General features: G+C 43.0%; 2 protein-coding genes across 2 annotated transcripts in view; both read left to right on the top strand.

Annotated features, from left to right (window-relative positions):
• LOC119277239 (autophagy-related protein 18f-like) overlaps positions 1 to 3165 on the top strand; it is a 6555-nt gene extending 3390 nt beyond the window's left edge. Inside the window, exons 4-8 of the mRNA XM_037558494.1 lie at positions 592 to 828; positions 931 to 1758; positions 1857 to 2023; positions 2203 to 2541; positions 2859 to 3165. Coding sequence (XP_037414391.1) covers positions 592 to 828; positions 931 to 1758; positions 1857 to 2023; positions 2203 to 2530 — 1560 coding nt within the window. The 3' untranslated portion in view covers positions 2531 to 2541; positions 2859 to 3165. The remainder of the gene's footprint in view (positions 1 to 591; positions 829 to 930; positions 1759 to 1856; positions 2024 to 2202; positions 2542 to 2858) is intronic.
• Positions 3166 to 4270: 1105 nt separating this feature from the next.
• On the top strand, positions 4271 to 9834 carry LOC119277238 (sulfite exporter TauE/SafE family protein 5-like). The gene is made up of 4 exons (XM_037558493.1): positions 4271 to 5183; positions 8344 to 8484; positions 8583 to 8735; positions 9300 to 9834. The coding sequence occupies exons 1-4, from the start codon at positions 4377 to 4379 to the stop codon at positions 9606 to 9608; spliced, it is 1410 nt and encodes a 469-aa protein (XP_037414390.1). The 5' UTR covers positions 4271 to 4376; the 3' UTR covers positions 9609 to 9834.
• Positions 9835 to 18770: the final 8936 nt, after the last annotated feature.

Genomic DNA, 18770 nt, shown 5'->3' with positions numbered 1-18770 from the left:
TGTTAATCTGCTTTATTCAGAAGATTATGAGAAGTTCTGTTTTCTTGTAGCGATGTGTAGTTTTTTCTCAAACTAAAACCTAAATAAAGTAGGTAGTTTAGTAGGACGGGTGGAAAGTAAATCCCTCCTGCCTTTGGTCGGCGTGGGAATGAAAGATAGTAGATGGATGGACGTTGGATGACAAAACTTTGCCCTCTTCGATTAAGTTCAATTACTAAATTGTGATTAAGTTCAAACATGTGTCTTTCTACAATTATACTCCCTCCGTCCGCGAATAAGTGTACTTCTAGCTTTTGTCCTAAGTCAAAGTTTTAAAACTTTGACCAACTATATACAAAAAAGTAGTAACATATATGATATCAAATTGATATATTATGAAAATACATTTCAAAACAGATCTAGTGATACTAATTTAGTGTCATAAATGCTGCTACTTTTTTCCATAAAATTGGTCAAAGTTTTAAAACTTTGACTTAAGACAAAAGCTAGAAGTACACTTATTCGTGGACGGAGGGAGTATGTGCTATCTGCTATGGTTGTCTTACGTACTTCATGAAATGTGACATAGATGGTGTTCCCTTTCAATGGCAGGTCATTGTTCGAGATATTGTATCTAAAGCAATGATAGTTCAGTTCAGGGCACATACAAGTCCCATTTCAGCACTCTGTTTTGATCCCAGTGGAACTTTGCTGGTGACAGCTTCTATTCATGGCCGAAACATCAATGTTTTTCGCATTATGCCTTCTGTGGATGGGAGTGCATCAGAAGATGGTCCAAATGGTACCTATGTTCATTTGTTTAAATTGCAAAGAGGCATCACCAATGCGGTAAGCTGGCATTCATATTTCATTTTCTGGCTAAATGCATTCGTATTACTTAACCATTTCCTTTATATTTGATGACTTATAACAATATGACCTTTATGATAGGTCATAAAAGATATCAGCTTTAGCGACGACAGTGAATGGATACTGATTAGCTCGTCGAGGGGAACAAGTCATTTCTTTGCAATATCTCCATATAGTGGATCCACAAGCTTTCGCTATAGTGATAACAACCTTGCAGAAAATAATTATGTTGTGGATTCATCAGTTAAGCATGCCACTCATTGGTCTCAAAACGCAAGCCCCTCTTTGAGCCTTAGTCAGAAGATGCTTTCTCTATCTGGCCCCCCTGTCGCACTATCTGTTGTTAGTAGAATAAGAAATGGGAGTAACTTGTTGAAGGGTGCTGTCCATGGTGCTGCAGCATTTGCAACAGGTGTTTCCAGTCCAATTTCTGGTGCTATTGCTTCAACATTTCACAACTGCAAGGGTGGTGTTAATTCAGATGACAGTTTGCTTTGTATGAAGTATTATTTGCTAGTTTTTTCTCCGTCTGGGAGTATCATACAGTATGTTCTCCATCACTCGGCTGAACCAGATTCTGGAATTGATTATCCTTCAGATGCCACTTCTTATGGATCTCAAAGAGAAACTGACACAAGATTTGTTATTGAACCTCTTCAGAAGTGGGATGTTTGTCAAAAGAGAAATAGAAGAGATACTGCTGAGAGTAATTTATATAATGATTTTGACAGTGGCGAAAATAATAAAATTTTCCAGAAAGTGGTCAGGAAAGGAACTAGTATCTATCCGTCCAATGGTGCTGCTACTGAAAGGCTGAAGCTTAGCGCTGATGAAAATCATAATTATTATATTTCTGAGAGTGAACTGCAGACACATGTTGTGCAAATTCCAGTCTGGTCAAGATCCGGGGTACTTCTTTTTACCTGTTTTCACTCAATACCACATTTGTCTTTTCTGTTTTCTATGTTTCTGCATTCATAACACCTGTGTGTTAACCGGTGGCCCAGGTGCACTTTCAAGAAATAGGGAGCGACACCTTAGAAGCATATGCCACTGATAACATTTCAGGGGAAATCGAAATTGAAAAAGTCCAGACTTATAATGTGGAATCAAGGTCAAAGAATCTCATACCGGTCTTTGACTCACTTCACACATCTAGGTTTCAACAGACAAGGTTTGCTCTAAGCTTGCATTTGTGCTTGGTGCCTTATGTTAGTGATTGTGTTAAGTTAGTCATGTAGTACATCCATCAGGTTGATAAAGGCTGATAAATCTTCCTTATATAATGATGATGGTGTGTTGATGTTATTGATCATTGTGCTAATTTCTAATTCCCTTCTTTTTTCCCTTTAGGATGAACACACCTGATAGTAACAGAAGTGGGTTGCTGCAGCGACATAAGTCTGGATTTTCAGCAGATGGTAGACTCTCTTCCAGAAGCAGTTGCAGTTCTTTGGATTGCATGTCTGAAGTCCCAAATAGTTCTGATGATAACAGTGTTGGCCAATATTTAGTAGAAGATAGTGCTGCTGCTGCTGCTGTAAATAAGAACTTGAACGTTAACCACCAAGCCGAGCTTGTAAATAACACTGAGAGCCTGAACACGGAGGCCCAGCTCGGAGTTGTAAATAGCAAAGACGATTGTGAAGATAGTGAGCTACTCCCGGACTTATGTCAGTGACGATATCAAAGGTAAGCACCACAACACTTTTTTTTAAGCACAGGCATACATATTAAGTTGTTTGAACTTCTGAGGTAGTGTGTTGCATTGCATCTGAAGAATTGAGCTTGGACGATGTTTTGAATCTTCTCAATTCTTAGCACATATTCCATGGCGTTTCTTCTGCACTACTAATAATATTTGGTGCTCCATCTCCAAAAATAAAAATAAAAATAAAAAGGGGTGCTCAACATATATTGTATGTCGCTGGTGTCGTTTTAGGGTGCTAAAATTGCTTGAACCATTGCGTTTGGAAGTAAAGGTCATAGGCTGTTGGCATGCCTTGCAGATGATCACTGGTGATGGTCCTGGTGGAGGAGCTCCTTGAATCGCTGAAGTCTTTCCCGTGCGTGTGTAACTGTTAATTCTTTCATTTCTCCATCTGGAGTTCTTGGCCTCTCTTCTGTAGTACTCCACTATTTATAAGCATTCATGATTAGTTTACCAAGGAAAGGATGAAAGGGAGGTCGAATTATGGCGCTGCGTGTATGGAAGCCCTAGTGATGTGAAGTTGGGGTTTCTATCTTACAAGAACTTGTACATAACGAGATTGTTCATTCCATTTTCAATAATAGCCCTTAATTTGTGAATATTTATGTGCATATGTGTCCATACTGGTGGCAGCTACTAGAGATTTCTTGTCAGTTCTGGTAAACTGTGTTGCAACTGGACCAATACCACCGGCTAATTATGTTGTGCTGTCGATACTCACCAAGTCAAACAAGGGACGATTAGTTCCTGATGAAGTCTAAGTTGCTGGTAAATTATTATTTTGCATAATATTGGTTTCAGAAATTATTCACAAGATAAATAAGGAAACACCGCCTTTTCCAGGCCGAAAGAGTTCTGGTTCTTGGGAGTGAGGATTTTTGGCTCAATGGAGCCTGAATTTTTGCAAAAATTGAAAGCCAACCTTCTTAAGTTCCAAAAGATTCTGAAAATACCCATGTACATAGATATGTGTACATGTATAAAAAGAAGTTAAGAATTTTGGAAACTTGAAAGTTGATTCTTGATTTATTTCGGGCTCCACAGAAGCTGATCCCCATTAGCAATTTCAGGTTTCTTGGAAGCTTTTGATCAGATCATATTATCTCCTTTTCTTCATTAGCTATTTTCTGCTCGCTGGGTATACATTTCCTCCTTTTTGATTCTGCACACGCACTTGCGCCGTGGTTGTTCTAATCCACAAAGCGGGAAACAATAGATTTCAAGCGTTGACGACCTTGGTCGACGAAGGTTGTACTGAAAAACGATTATTCAGTGTTATTTACAACTCCGTGCCGTCTGGTTGTACAGATATGGTCTTTTGGTCTCAAGAAACCTACAAAACGAGGAGAACGAGCGTTTTGGTATCTTGAGTCCGGACAAAGAAAGAACTTCAGAATTGAGCCAGATATAAAAGATAATACTAGTACTATATCTCACATTGTAGTGTCATTATTATTTTTTAATTTTGTGGGGAACTTTGTAGTGTTACTATTGTTATTATTTTTATTTGCACGAACATATTAGTGTTATATGCACTTCCATGTAACTGAGTGGACATTTGCAATTGGGACGTTTTGACATTCGAATAAAAAGGGGACGTTTTGAAGTGGCACATATCTTTTTTTTTCTTTAGATCTGAAGCTAATTTTCTGCATTTGTAACGATTCAAATCCTTTTCATAACCCAGTCTTTTCGTGTCACGCACACCCAGACCCGCATATAAAACCTGCAGCCGCAAGGCACGAGCATCTCGCCTCTCACCCCCACACAGAGCTGCCAAAACATTCTGCAACAAGCAGAGAGAGCGAGACAAAACATGTCGTGGACTACTCGTGTCCCTCTCCTCGTCGGCGCCACCTCCATCTGCTTCCTCTCCGCCGCCGCGGCGTCCAACTACACCTCGTCACGCCCCGGCCACCACCTCCTGACCCAGCTCTCGCAATGGCGGGAGCACTACCTGTCCGACGCTTCCTCGCACGCCGCCGGCACCGGGGGCGTGCGCCGGCACACCGTCCTCGCGTGGGTCCTGGCCTTCCTGGCCGCGTCCGTGTCGAGCGCCGGCGGCGTCGGGGGCGGGTCGCTGTTCCTGCCCATCCTGAACCTGGTGGCGGGGCTGACCCTGAAGCGCGCCACCACCTACTCCTCCTTCATGGTCACCGGCGGCGCCGCGTCGAACGTGCTCTACAACCTCTGGCGCGCGCGGGGCCGGCCGGCGCTGATCGACTACGACATCGCACTGCTGTTCCAGCCGTGCCTGCTCCTGGGCGTCAGCATCGGGGTGGTGTGCAACGTCATGTTCCCGGAGTGGCTCATCACGGCGCTCTTCTCGCTGTTCCTCGCCTTCTGCACCGCCAAGACGTGCCGCGCCGGGGCCAAGATCTGGCGGTCCGAGAGCGCCGGCGCCCCCGCCCCCGCCACCGCCGCGCGTCACGACCACAAGGAGCCCCTGCTTCTCGGCGGCCTCCCGCAGCCCGTCCAGGACGACGGGGGCCAAGCAGCTCGCAATGGCGGCTCTGGCGCCGGCGCCGGCGCTGGGTTCCCGTGGAAGGACGTGGCGGTGCTCCTGGTGGTGTGGCTCTGCTTCTTCCTGCTCCACGTCTTCATCGGAGATAAGCACGGGAAGGTATGGCCTACGTGCTCTCTCCTCCCCTTCCCTCGCGTAGGCCGTTGGAGCTGCCGTTGCAGCAGTGCAAGCAATGGACCCGCTCCATAGACCATAGGAAGGCGTCCGCACCAGTGCGCATATAGGATAGGGGATAGCGGGGCACGCACAGTGCAAGCACGAGAACGGAAACGGATAGGTAGATAGGTCAGGTCGGCAACGGCAGTACGTACATGAGAAGCCAAGCCAAAAGCAACGGCAACGGCAGTGCGCGTTCGTAGTCACGTCTTTTCGCTGGGGATCGCTTGTCATTCTTGCTTGGCACTATGCTCCTCTTTTTTTGATGCACCGGAAAGGAGTGGCTACCCCCTTCTTCTCCTTTTTTTGCTTTGGCGAAATGTCACTGCCATGGCGCTTCTGGGTTAGGTTCCTTTTCTGTGCTTTCTCGGCCTTTGTAGCACTAGCACGTCCTCTCTAAAACAGGGGCGATTTCGAACGAACATGTTCTAATATTCCTCATGCGGCGACTATGACCCAAGCTGACTTATAAACAGTTGTTCCGATAGTTGTCGGATCAAAATTCCCATCCTTTTACACTTGCAATAATCCCAAAACCGGATCATAAGATTCTCAAGGTGACATATAAATAATTAATTACTCACCCCGTCTCATAATATAATACTAGCATTTTTGACACTACACTAGTGTAAAACCTCCGAACCTTGTGGACATGATTCTTATACCACTTGAAACCATTGGCAGTCGATATTCTTTTCTACAAATATACTCATCCTAAAAGATAAGGCCCTCGATTTAAACCTAACCTCATGGAAATACACAGGAGCACCTAGGTGCTCCACCCCCTATACGAAATAAAATTCAAAATATATCAGGAAACTTCAAAAAAAAAAAAAACAGAAATCTTGCGACCTCAAACTTGGGCGTCCAATCTATTCTCGTATGAAGTTTTGTAGAAAAATACCAGGAAATATACCGGTGGCAAAGAAAAGAAGTCCGAACTAAAATCTATCCAAACAGTTTTTTTATACATAGGATTTTTTTTGTCTTTTTTGGCACGGATATGTTTTCTACTATTATTCCACAAAATTTCACACGAAAGTAGGGCACCTAGGTTTCATACCCCAAACTCCAGGTTTTTGTTTAAAAAAATCTAGGTATTTTTTGAATTTAATGTTCATATAGGGACGTGGAGAAGACATGTGCTACAAATCCTCTTCCCTAACTTTGACCACTAATTTTACTAACAAAATGTCACAAAACTTATACCACTTGGAACTTCTCTCGAATGCAATTCCAATAGTGTACATTTTGTGACATACTCCCTCCGTCCCGGAAAGCTTGTCCCAAGCTTGTCTTTCAAATGGATGTATCTAGCACTAACTTGGTGCTAGATACATCCATTTGAGGGACAAATTTTTTTGGACGAGGGAGTATAACTTAAAGTTTACTCCTTCTGTAAACAAATGCAAGGCGTTTTAGATCACTACGATCAAAGCTAGACTCAATTTCGAGGGGGACTTATACTTTAGGAAAGATGGGGTAGTTTTGTTTCGCTCCAACTGGCCCTATATGACGCACATAAAATTAGTTTTGACAAATGGTACCAAATAGCACAATAGTCTGAATAGATAAGGAAAATGCTTTTGAGTCCCCGGCTCCAGCGAGCCCCTTTGTCGAAAAGTTCAAAAAAAAAATGTTTGAAGTGTCAAGAATTCTGAAACAAATTGACATGTACCTATATAAGTGATTTATGTATCTATAAATTTACACATAATATGTGTCTCTATAGTGCGTGCGAAAAAACAAATACAAGAATTTTAAAAAATGAACATCACGGATTTTTATTTTTTAACTCACCTTGTAAAACATTTCCCAATGAACTTATACTCACACGTAGAGTACATCTATACATAGATGTCTTTTTTTCCGCAGAAGTTTTCGACATATTTAAATATGAATTTCAGTGCTTTTTTAAGATAAGGGTTTACTCGAGCTCGGGTTCCAAAACAGCCCACTCAGATAAATACTCCCTCGGTTTCATAATGTATTGCATATAGATTTTTTTTAAACTCAAACTTTGACCAAGTTATTAGAGATAACTACTTATATCTACAATACCAAATATATAAAGTATGAAAGTTTATCTTAGAATGAATCTAATGAATAAGTTTTGCATTCTAGATGTAAATTCGTTTCTCCATAAATATGGTCAAAGTTTGTGACGCTTGACTTTTCCAAAAAGATTATATGCACTGAATGTCTGAATTATGAAATAGAGGGAGGACGTTTTAAAAAGGGAGGAAAAAAGTACTCGAGCTCGAGTATTGTTTACTTCATTTTAACTGGAACAACTGCTGGAAGGCCATGACGGCCGGTAACAAACAAATTGTTGTGTTGTGTCTGGCTTCGGCAAAACGACTCGCCACACACAGCCTGCTTCTCCTTCGTCCAACACGGTCATGCCGGCAAGCACTAGCACCAGGTTGTCCACCAGCGAGGCGACACTAGAACCAATGTTCTAAATTAACAGTACTCGGCATGGTATAGAGGCTGCCTTAATTAATTCAAATAATATTTTTGTCAGCTCACATTTTTTGCCTTGTAGCAAGATTGTCGGCATCCATCTCGTCATTTCCTTTTTCATTTTGCTTGACACTGGTTCAAAATCAGGTGTTATACAGACAATTAGACAGCACACTTCACATAGGTCGGCCGGTATGGGAAATGATCAAGAGTCTAGCCAAGCGTCTAGGTTCATTCTACACTTCAACTAGCCATTTGTCTCCCACAGTAGTTTTTAAAGTCAACTAGCTACCTAGCCATGGCATCGAAATAAAGCTAGCATGGATATACTACCTGTCAAACTTTGTCCAATGCAGGGATCGCCTGTTAAACTTAAGTTATCCAGCGAATGGACAGCACCAGGCATTAGTTTAAGGCAGATAACCCATTACTAGTTACAGGTCACGTCGACGGGTCGGAAGCCGTCTTTTGCGCTTGGAACCTGGTCTGTGCGCCTGTCCACATTCATTGTGCATGAGTTCATTCAACAGATCGAAAGCGTCATTGGATGCTCGCACCTCTGAGGCTCTGACGGCAGACGTTTACCGATCATATGAAACGCACAAATGACTCCATCAGTGCAATGCTGTCTGTGCAGGGAGTGATCAGCATAAAGCCCTGCGGAGTGGCATACTGGCTTGCCACCGTGTCCCAGGTGCCTTTCGCCGTGGCTTTCACAGCCTATATCATATACGCAAAGAGGAAGAAGCAGGTTGCACATCACCACGAAGATGGCAAGGTACGTCGTAGGCCAATCAGTCTCTCATGTTCTGATTGGCAGAAATTGAATGGAGAACCAAATGAGACTGAATGAATCTTGGTCATGTACTCATGCAGGCACATTCTTCTGTGCACACGAAGACGGAGACCTTGCCGGCGCTCGCGCTCCCGCTGGCCGCTTTCGTGACCGGATCTCTGAGCGGCCTCTTCGGCATCGGCGGAGGGCTGCTTCTCAACCCTGTCCTCCTTCAGATCGGGATACCCCCGCAGGTACAGAGACCGCAACAATTCATGCACGATACTCTCTCCCTTTGTAAATACTCATTCGTCTCAAAATAAGTGTCTCAATTTTGTATTAACTTTAGTATAAATTTATACTAAACTCAAAACACTTACCCCCTCCGTCTGGAAATACTTGTGGGAGAAATGGATGTATCTAGATGTATTTTAGTTTTAGATGCATCCATTTATATCCATTTCTACGACAAGTATTTCCGGACGGAGGGAGTATTTTGGAACGGAGGGAGTAGTATATACATAAGTCTTTGTAGAGATTCCGCTATGGACTACATACACAGCAAAATGAGTGAATCTACACGCTAAAATGCATCTATATACATTCTTATGTGATTCATAATGAGATCTCTACAAAGACTTGTACTCCCTCCGTTCCAAAATAGATGACCCAACTTTGTACTAAAGTTAGTATAAAGTTGAGTCATCTATTTTGGAACGGAGGGAGTACTATTTAGGAACGGAGGGAGTACATATCGTAGATGTTCTCAAGTTGATCTATGAGATCACACGTTCGACGTGCCTTTTTTTCATCTGCAGACGGCGGCGGCGACGTCTTCGTTCATGGTGCTGTTCTGCGCGTCCATGTCGATGGTCCAGTTCATCCTGCTGGGCATGGACGGGATCGGGGAGGCCTCGGTCTACGCGGGGATATGCTTCGTCGCCTCGATCGCCGGGGTGGTCTTGATCGAGCGGGTCGTCAGGAAGTCCGGGCGGGTGTCGATGATCGTCTTCTTGGTCACCGCCATCATGGCGCTCAGCACTGTGATCGTCACCTGCTTCGGAGCCCTAGATGTCTGGACGCAATACACTGGCGGAGCGTACATGGGGTTCAAGCTACCTTGCTGACTGACATTCGTCAGTACGTAGTTTACACATGCATATATGAGAGCATGGGTGAGAGGTGCTTAGTTACTAATTGCTTCTTCTGGCTTGGCGTTTATGTCTTTTCTGAAGAAAGGTTTTGTTCGTGGTGTTGCTATGGCTGTTTATGGGCTATATATAATTTTGTGTGAATAAATATCTGCTTCTGGAATGAAGCTTACATGGCACTGTGATCATGGACAGGCCAACAGTGGTGGAACTAGCTAGTTAGGCCTGCGTGATCTAGCGTAGTTGATAAAGTGCTACGAATTGTATGCGCCACATGTTATTTGTTACTGCCGCTATATGCCTTTTCGTTAAAGACCAGAGGTAGAAACATACAAGCTGTAGTTCAGGAAAAGAGAAAACCAAGCCAAAATAGCGACATGAAAAGCGAAAATCCTTTTTTGAGCCCGGGCTCATCTGCATCCATGTTGAATAAAAAAATGAAAACAAATACTAGAAAAATTGGAAAAATTCCATTTTTTTCATGATAGAAAATTTGATGCGTGAGGTCCGCCCCAATTTTCAAATCATTTGAACAACTGAGCAACTCTCGGCTGTTAGATAATAACGAGAAATAAACGAGACAAAGAGACACGGATTTTTACGTGGAAACTCTTGCGGGAGAAAATCACGGACGCACGAAGGCGCAATCACTATGATGGAGGAGTATTACAAGCACGAGACGACAGACCGTCTGAAGTGCGACTACATGGGGTATATAAGAGGGCAATACATGAGAGTCCTTGGAGGACAAGTAAACGAGTTGTACTCGTACGAAGGCCCACATCGTTTGTACTACGTCTAGTCCAACACGGTACTAGAATTTAGATCATAATTTAACAATCTCCACCTTGATCCAAATTCCCTCTAGTAGTCGAAGAAAGTGAATAACTCCATCCAAATGAGCATAAACACCTTGTGCGTCAAAGTCCATCGGACTAGTGAGAAATACCAACTAAGCCTGAGCAAAGCTCAAACTTATTGGTAGGAACTGGCTTTGTCATCATATCAGCAGGATTATCATGAGTACTTATCTTGCATACCTTCAAATCACCTTCAGCAACAACATCTCGAATATAGTGAAATCTAACATCAATGTGCTTTGTCCTCTCATGATACATTGGATTCTTTGTAAGATATATGGCACTTTGACTGTCAGAAAATATGGTAGGGCAAGATGAATCTCCACAAAGCTCAGTGTACAAACCTCTCAACCAAATAGCTTCTTTGCATGCCTCAGAAATAGCCATATACTCGGCATCAGTAGTGGAACAAGCCACAATAGACTGCAAAGTTGCTCTCCAACTCACAGCACAACCACCAATGGTGAAAACATAACCTGTGAGTGATATTCTCTTATCCAAATCACCAGCAAAATCAGAATCAACAAAACCAACAAGTCCATCTCTAGTTTTCCCAAACTGTAAATAAGCATTAGAAGTACCACGCAGGTATCTGAAAATCCACTGAACTGCTTTTCAATGCTCTTTTCCAGGATTAGCCATGTATCTACTGACAACACTCAATGCATATGATAGGTCAGGACGAGAACAAACCATGGCATACATAAGTGAACCAACTGCACTTGAATAGGGAACTCTAGACATGTACTCAATATCTGCATCTGACTTAGGACATAAAGCTGATGACAATTTGAAGTGTGCAGCTAACGGAGTACTCACCGGCTTGGCATTATGCATATTAAAACGACGAAGAACTTTATCAATATATCCCTTCCGACTTAGATATACTTTTCTAGATGGTCTATCTATGGATATTTCCATGCCAAGAATTTTCTTTGTTGCACCCAAATCCTTCATCTCAAATTCGTTACTCAATTGCCTCTTTAGTTCATTAACCTCTGACATACTCTTTGCAGCAATAAGCATATCATCAACATAAAGGAGCAAATAAATAGTTGAACCGTTGACAGTTTTCAAATAAACACAACTATCATAATTAGACCATTTGAAACCTTGAGAGAGCATAAAGGTGTCAAATCTCTTGTACCACTGTCTCGGGGATTGCTTCAATCCATACAGAGATTTCTTTAACTTGCAGACAAGCTTTTCTTTTCCAGGAATAACAAAACCTTCAGGTTGTTCCATATAAATATCCTCTTCTAATTCTCCATGTAAGAATGCAGTTTTAACATCCAATTGTTCAAGCTCAAGATTATGCATGGCAACAATACTGAGTAAAGTGCGAATAGAGCTATGCTTCACAACAGGAGAAAAGACTTCGTTATAGTCAATACCTGGAATCTGGTTATAACCTTTAGCAACTAACCTTGCTTTATATCTTGTCTCATCATTAGGAGAAACACCTTCTTTCCTCTTGAAAACCCACTTGCAACGAATAGGTTTCTTCTCTCTAGGCAATTTTACTAAATCCCAAGTGCCATTCTTTTCAAGTGATTCCAGCTCATCATGCATAGCGGTCATCCACTTATTACTATCACCAGAAATAATAGCCTCGGAATATGAAGAAGGCTCAGAATTACCTTCAATTTCTTCTACAACAGATAAAGCAAAAGAAACAATATTGCACTCTTCAATTAACCTGTCAGGTTTATTAATACCCCGTCTAACTCTGTCACGTGCAAGATTCCAACTGGGTGGAACAATAGGCTGATTTGGAGTGGGAGTGACATGTTCATCATCAACGATGGGTTCATCATGTGCATCAACAATTTCATTACCAGATATATCACCTGTTTCAATAACATGCTCCACCTGAACAGTAGGCTGCTGTTCACTCTCAACGGGAACATTAGTAGATGAAACATCATGTAACATAGCAGATTCATTAAAGATAACATTTCTGCTAATAACAACCTTTTGGGTTTCAGGATTCCACAATTTAAAACCTTTAACACCAGAGTTATAACCAAGAAAGATGCACTTAACAGCCCTAGGCTCCAACTTTCCATTATCAACATGAGCATAAGCAGTGCAACCAAAAACTCTCAACTGTGAATAATCAGCAGGTGAACCAGACCATACCTCAATTGGAGTTTTCTTATTAAGAGCAATAGATGGTGAACGGTTAATGAGATAACAAGCAGTGGAAGCGGCCTCGGCCCAAAAACGCCTATGCAAACCTGCATTGGACAACATGCAACGGGCTCTGGAAATAATGGTCCTGTTCATACGCTCAGCAACACCGTTTTGTTGAGGAGTATAAAGAACAGTGTAATGTCTGACAATGCCTTCAGACTTGCAATAATTCTTAAATTGCTTAGAACAGAATTCCATACCATTATCAGTGCGAAGTATTTTTACCTTCCTTTCAGTTTGTCTCTCAATCATAATCTTCCACTCCTTAAATGCTGAGAATGCTTCATATTTATGCTTCAAAAAATAAGGCCAAACTTTTCTCGAATAATCATCAATAATAGTCAGCATATAACTTGCACCACCTAATGACTTCTTGCGAGATGGTCCCCATAAATCAGAATGCACATAATCAAGAATACCTTCAGTTGTATGGGTCGAAGTATTGAACTTCACCCTCTTGTGCTTGCCAAAGATACAATGCTCACAAAATTTCAGTTTACCAGGTTCATATCCATCAAGGAGACCTCTCTTGTTTAACTCTGCTAAACCAAGTTCACTCATATGTCCAAGACGCATATGCCAAAGGTTAGCAGCATCACAATCAGAATTCTTTGAAACAACTGGAGTAGCGTTACCTGAAACAGTAGAACCTCAAAGGTAATAAAGACCATTGGTCGAACTTAAGTCACCTTTCATCACAATAAGGGAACCTTTGGTGACTTTTAAAACACTATCTCCACCTGAATACTTGTACCCTTTTGCATCAAGGGCACTCATAGAAATAAGATTTCTCTTCATCTTCGGAATATACCGAACATCTGTCAAAGTTCTGATTATGCCATCAAACATCTTGATTCGAATAGAACCTATGCCTTCAATCTTGCATGGTGAATTATCAAAACCCAAAACGGAACCAGCAGCAGTAGTGGAATCAAAACTATTAAACCAATCTCTATGCGGGCACATATGGAAAGTACATGCAGTGTCAAGTACCCACTCATCATTGGTCTCAGCACATCCAGCAATAACGACAAGAGCATCATCGGAACTATCATCACGAGCAACGTTAGCAGAATTTTCACCTTGTTTGTTACCTTTCCTCTTTTCTTTATTCTGCAACTTGAAACACTCTGAGATGTCATGCCCGTCTCTCCTGCAATATCTGCAATACTTCTTGTCTCTGGATTGCGACCGGCCCCTGTGGCCGTTCTTAATTTTGCCTCTATTTCCATTATGTGAGTTCTTCTCCTTTGTCCTGCCACGAACAGATAATCCCTCGGCTTGGGATGAACTTGAACCATCATGAGGCACCATTAATTTCATCTTCTCCTTGGAGTTCAAAGCTTCATAAACTTCATTAAGCGTGAGAGTATCACGGCTGTATAATATGGTGTCTCTAAAATTGGTATAAGAACTTGGCAGTGAACAAAGTAACATTAAAGCAGTATCTTCTTCTTCATACTTAACCTCCATTGCAGCTAGATCAGATATGATCTCTTTAAATTCTGAAATATGATTCAAAACATTACCTCCCTCGGGTAACCTGTGCAGGAATAATTTTTGCTTCAGATGCATCTTGCTGGTGAGATCTTTAGTCATGCAAATCCCTTCCAGCTTTAACCATAGAGCGGCGGCAGTTTTCTCGCTCAAAACTTCCTGCAAAATATTATTATGCAAATGGAGTTGAATTGGTGACAAAGCCTTGCAATCAATTCTTTTCTCCTCATCAGTCCAGTCCTGAATTCTATTCTTTCCAAAACTATCCAGTGCTTCATCATAGTCAGACTGTGCCAACAACGCCCGCATCTTGACTTGCCATAGGGTAAACCTTGTGTCACGATCTAGCAGCGGAAGATCGTACTTCATGGATGCCATGAGTCGATAAATCTGTGTACACAAAGTAGTACAAGCCGGTAGAAAAATTCTTGATAGAATTAATGTTGCGGGGCAAAGAACTAGAGAGATAGCACCTGGTAGTCGCTGGTGGCCGTAGCAATTGAGAAACTGTAGAAAAAAGAAAATCTGGACTTCTGGATCAGCTTAGCCTTGTGAGTAGTAGTACTCAACTAGTACTAGCAGGTCACGTGGAGTAGTACTAGTACTTTGACTGCTCTGTGTTGATCCGGTCTCCATGTCACGATAGGAAGCAGCCTCAGGTTGCGCGCGGCAGCAGCGGAACTCGGATCGATGTGCGTGCTTGGGGACTTGAGCTTGTACGCAGCAGCAACAGCTAGCGGATCAGACAAGACGGCTGCAACTTGGATGATATAAGCGCGTATGGATGGAGCTTCTGTCGGTCTCGGCTTCGTAGGCGATGCCGCAGCGGAATTCAACTTGCTGTCGGATTCGAATCGGCAGATACGCGTGCAGCGGCGCACACGTCGGAACCCTAATCTTTCGGTCTCAATCTCGTATCTGTAAACTTGGCTCTGTATACCACTTGTTAGATAATAACGAGAAATAAACAAGACAAAGAGACACGGATTTTTACGTGGAAACCCTTGCGGGAGAAAACCACGGACACACGAAGGTGCAATCACTATGGTGGAGGAGTATTACAAGCACGAGACGACAGACCGTCTGAAGTGCGACTACATGGGGTATATAAGAGGGCAATACATGAGAGTCCTTGGAGGACAAGTAAACGAGTTGTACTCGTACGAAGGCCCACACCGTTTGTACTACGTCTAGTCCAACACGGTACTAGAATTTCGATCATAATTTAACATCGGCAAAAAGACAAATTCAGGGTCTGTAAAAGAGTTTACTGGTCATGTACTGTTTTGACCTGATTTGTCTTTTTTGCTGAGAACTATTCAGATGTCCAAATGAGCTAATATTTGGAGCGAACCTCACGCATTAAATTTCCTACCATGGGAAAATAATTTGAATTTTTCTAGTATTTGTTTTGATTTTTTTCCTGACCAGGTGCAGATAAGCCTGGGCACCGAATTGCCACTAAGCCCAGTCACCTTATTCAGAGAGGTCACGACTAGCCACATGAAAATTTTGATTTTGCCTTCCATTTTGAAGCTTTGAGTTTCCAGTTTGTGATACATAACACCCCTACAAAGCGTCTAAATACATATGTACAGTAGTTGACAAAACTAGACTATTACTAGTATTAATTAGCAGCATAGTAGGGAGGTCTCAGCTGTGAAGGATCTCGATAGAGCAGCGGCGAAATAGAGTGGATAAAGCAACAAGAACAAGTAGAAGCAAGAACTGAGGATAGGCAGCAGCATCAGTTAGGGCATCTCCATGGATAGGAGGGACCAATCTGCGGACACAGAAACAGGTGGCCGTCATCCAACACTGCCCGTATACGTTTGGCCTTTCTCAATTTTTTTGTCTGCACGATCAAATATTCCCATACATAGAGTTCAAATGTTCAAATAGTCACATACACAAAGTACGGACGTTCAAATAGCCGCATGCATCACTAGTTTAAATTTCAAAAAGTTAAAATATTACACCCCAACATTGTTGTCCCATGTAACCGCCACTGATGCCCAATCAGATCTTCCTTCAGCTATGTTCGTGAATTGATCCATGCCGAATTTGTTGATGCATTTGAATAAACTCTTCAAATGTGGTCGTATTCTGGTTTGGAAGTTCGATAAGATCACCAGTGTTCTCAAATTCTAGAGATGCGACAACATCCTCATCCTCATCCTCAACGATCATGCTGTGTAGGATCACACAATATGTCATCACCTCCCACAAGGTCTTCGGATCCCATTATTTAGAAGGTCCATGAACAACTGCAAAACGTGCCTGCTGAACTCTAAATGCCCTCTCGACATCCTTTCTAGCTGCTTCTTGTCTTTGGACAAAGTGAAACTTTTTCTGGCCAACTAGGTTAGAGATGATGCTGACAAAGGTAGCCCACAAAGAATAGATGCCGTCAACCAGATAGTAGCCCATGTTGTACTCATGTCCTGAGCAAATGTGGTCGTATTCTGGTTAGAGATGATGCAAACAATGGTGATCGCTGCAACACATTGATGGCATTGTGAGACCCGGACATGCCAAAGAAAGCGTGCCAAATCCAAAGATCATGCGAGTCAACTGCTTCAAGAATGATGGTGGACTTCTTAACATGACTTCGCTATTGCCCTTGTAAAGCCTTTAGGTAGTTCTTCCATTTTTAGTGCATGCAGAAGAGATCCAAGCAAACCTGGCCACCCTCTTGCTTCTGAGATTGCCAAGAGCCTCTCGGTGTCTACGACAGTTGGTTCTCTTAGGTACCAAGGTCAAACACCTCGACCACGACAGTTGCAAACCTGACCATGGCATCTCCACATGTGCTCAGGTACTCATCCCACGAATCAGTAGTCGTGCCATAAGCAAGCACCGGAGTGCGGCTGTGCACTTCTGGTAACCAGAGAAGCCAATCATTCCCACAACATCCTTCTTCAAGACGAAGAGTCATCATATGACCGAACGCCATGGTACAAACAATTGAAGACAGTCTACGCATCCGAAAACACTGGCGAAAATGCTCAGCAAAGAGTGCATCAGAGGCAAAGTAGTCGGCCATCAGTGTCAAATGGTGGCATGCCCTGTTGCGGTTCAGCATTTGATGACCCATCCCTTGAAATTGAGAACATGCTCCTTCGCATGCTCCGTGTCTTCAAGGACCCCCTGTATCATCACCGTCTCATCCGTGTAGTCCTCCTCATCAGACAAGCCGTCGGACGACTCAACATAGTGCTCGTATATGTACTCCAAATCAGAATTCATTGCTAGAAAGAAGAAGGGAAATCTTTTTTTAGCTCCGCCAATTCATCGAACAGTTGCCGGGCATGGTGAGCATAGCAGTAGCGGATGGTCCTGGCGGGGCCATCGGATGAGATGGGTTGAATGGCGACGGAGGAGAAGCGGGGTGGAGCATGTCTGGAAGGCTGGAGGTGACGAAGATGTAGAGTTCCATCAGGGGTGTGGCATGGCAGTCAGGGTGGTGGAGCGGTGGCAAAGGTAAGAGAAAAAGAAGGCAAGAGAGAAAATGAGGAGAATGGAAGCACAGGCCGGGAGGGGTTTTGGATGGACCGGGGGTGTCGGGGTCCTACGCGCCCGTTGTTCGGACTCCCACAAAGTCCCCCACATTTATCCCGGTTTGCTGGAAAAAGTACATCCAGACAGTTCGACGGGTCGATACAGCCCCGTGTTGGATGGCAAACCGCGTCCGGACCGTGCGGTCTGAACGGTTATAGGCAGTTTGAGGGTCCACCTTGGAGATGCGTTTAATAGTATTGAGAGCGGAGAGATACATATTTGGATCTATGTTAACTAGATGATACCCCGCGCATTGCTGCGGGAATTGCTTGTAACATACTCCGGTTCAGTGAGATTTAGGGCCTGTTCGGCAGCAGCCTAGCTTCCAAATCCTCTAAATTTGCTGAGGAGTTGCACCGAACAGTCAAACTCCAGGAAGCTAGCTTCCCAGATCTGAGGATGCCCGATGTGCAAAAAACTGGAGCACCACTTCTGGTCATCCCAGGAAAAGGGAGATCTGGAGTTCGCCTAATTTACAAAGTAATGCCACTGCCAAGTGATTCACGTACTGGTTCGTTACCTTTTCCCTCTGATCTGGGACAAGCCCACTCTCTCTCCTCCTGTCTACCTTTGAGCCGACTGGGCTCCAGCCCGCCAAGGCAGGCTGGCCTGCTGGCGTGAACTAGAAGCGGAAGTGAGCGAAGCAAACGGTTTTCCATTGATTGCAATCCACGAAGAAGCTAGCATCGGGAAATAGACGCGAGATCCGAGGATCTAGCGAAGCTAGGGGACATCCGAACAGGCCCTTAGTTATATGAAATGTGAATAGTTGAATTAATAATATAAGAACTAAAACTTGCCAACAACTAACTGGGAGATGCACATTAAGGAAAGAAAAAAATGTTGGCCATGTGGTGGTGGTACAATGTCTGCTAACGCGCATGAAAGGATTAGCGTGAATGCAATTTAGTAAAATATCTACTCTAATGAAATTGCTTCATTTGATTGAGTCAATAACTATATGATCGTTTGTGTAGCATTGACATTATCTTTGAAAACATCCCTTGTTTATATGCAAATGGAC

The sequence above is a fragment of the Triticum dicoccoides genome, chromosome 3B (genome assembly GCF_002162155.2).
Source record: "Triticum dicoccoides isolate Atlit2015 ecotype Zavitan chromosome 3B, WEW_v2.0, whole genome shotgun sequence".
In the NCBI taxonomy this organism is placed as follows: domain Eukaryota; kingdom Viridiplantae; phylum Streptophyta; class Magnoliopsida; order Poales; family Poaceae; genus Triticum; species Triticum dicoccoides.
This window is presented reverse-complemented; position numbering and strand designations above follow the sequence as displayed.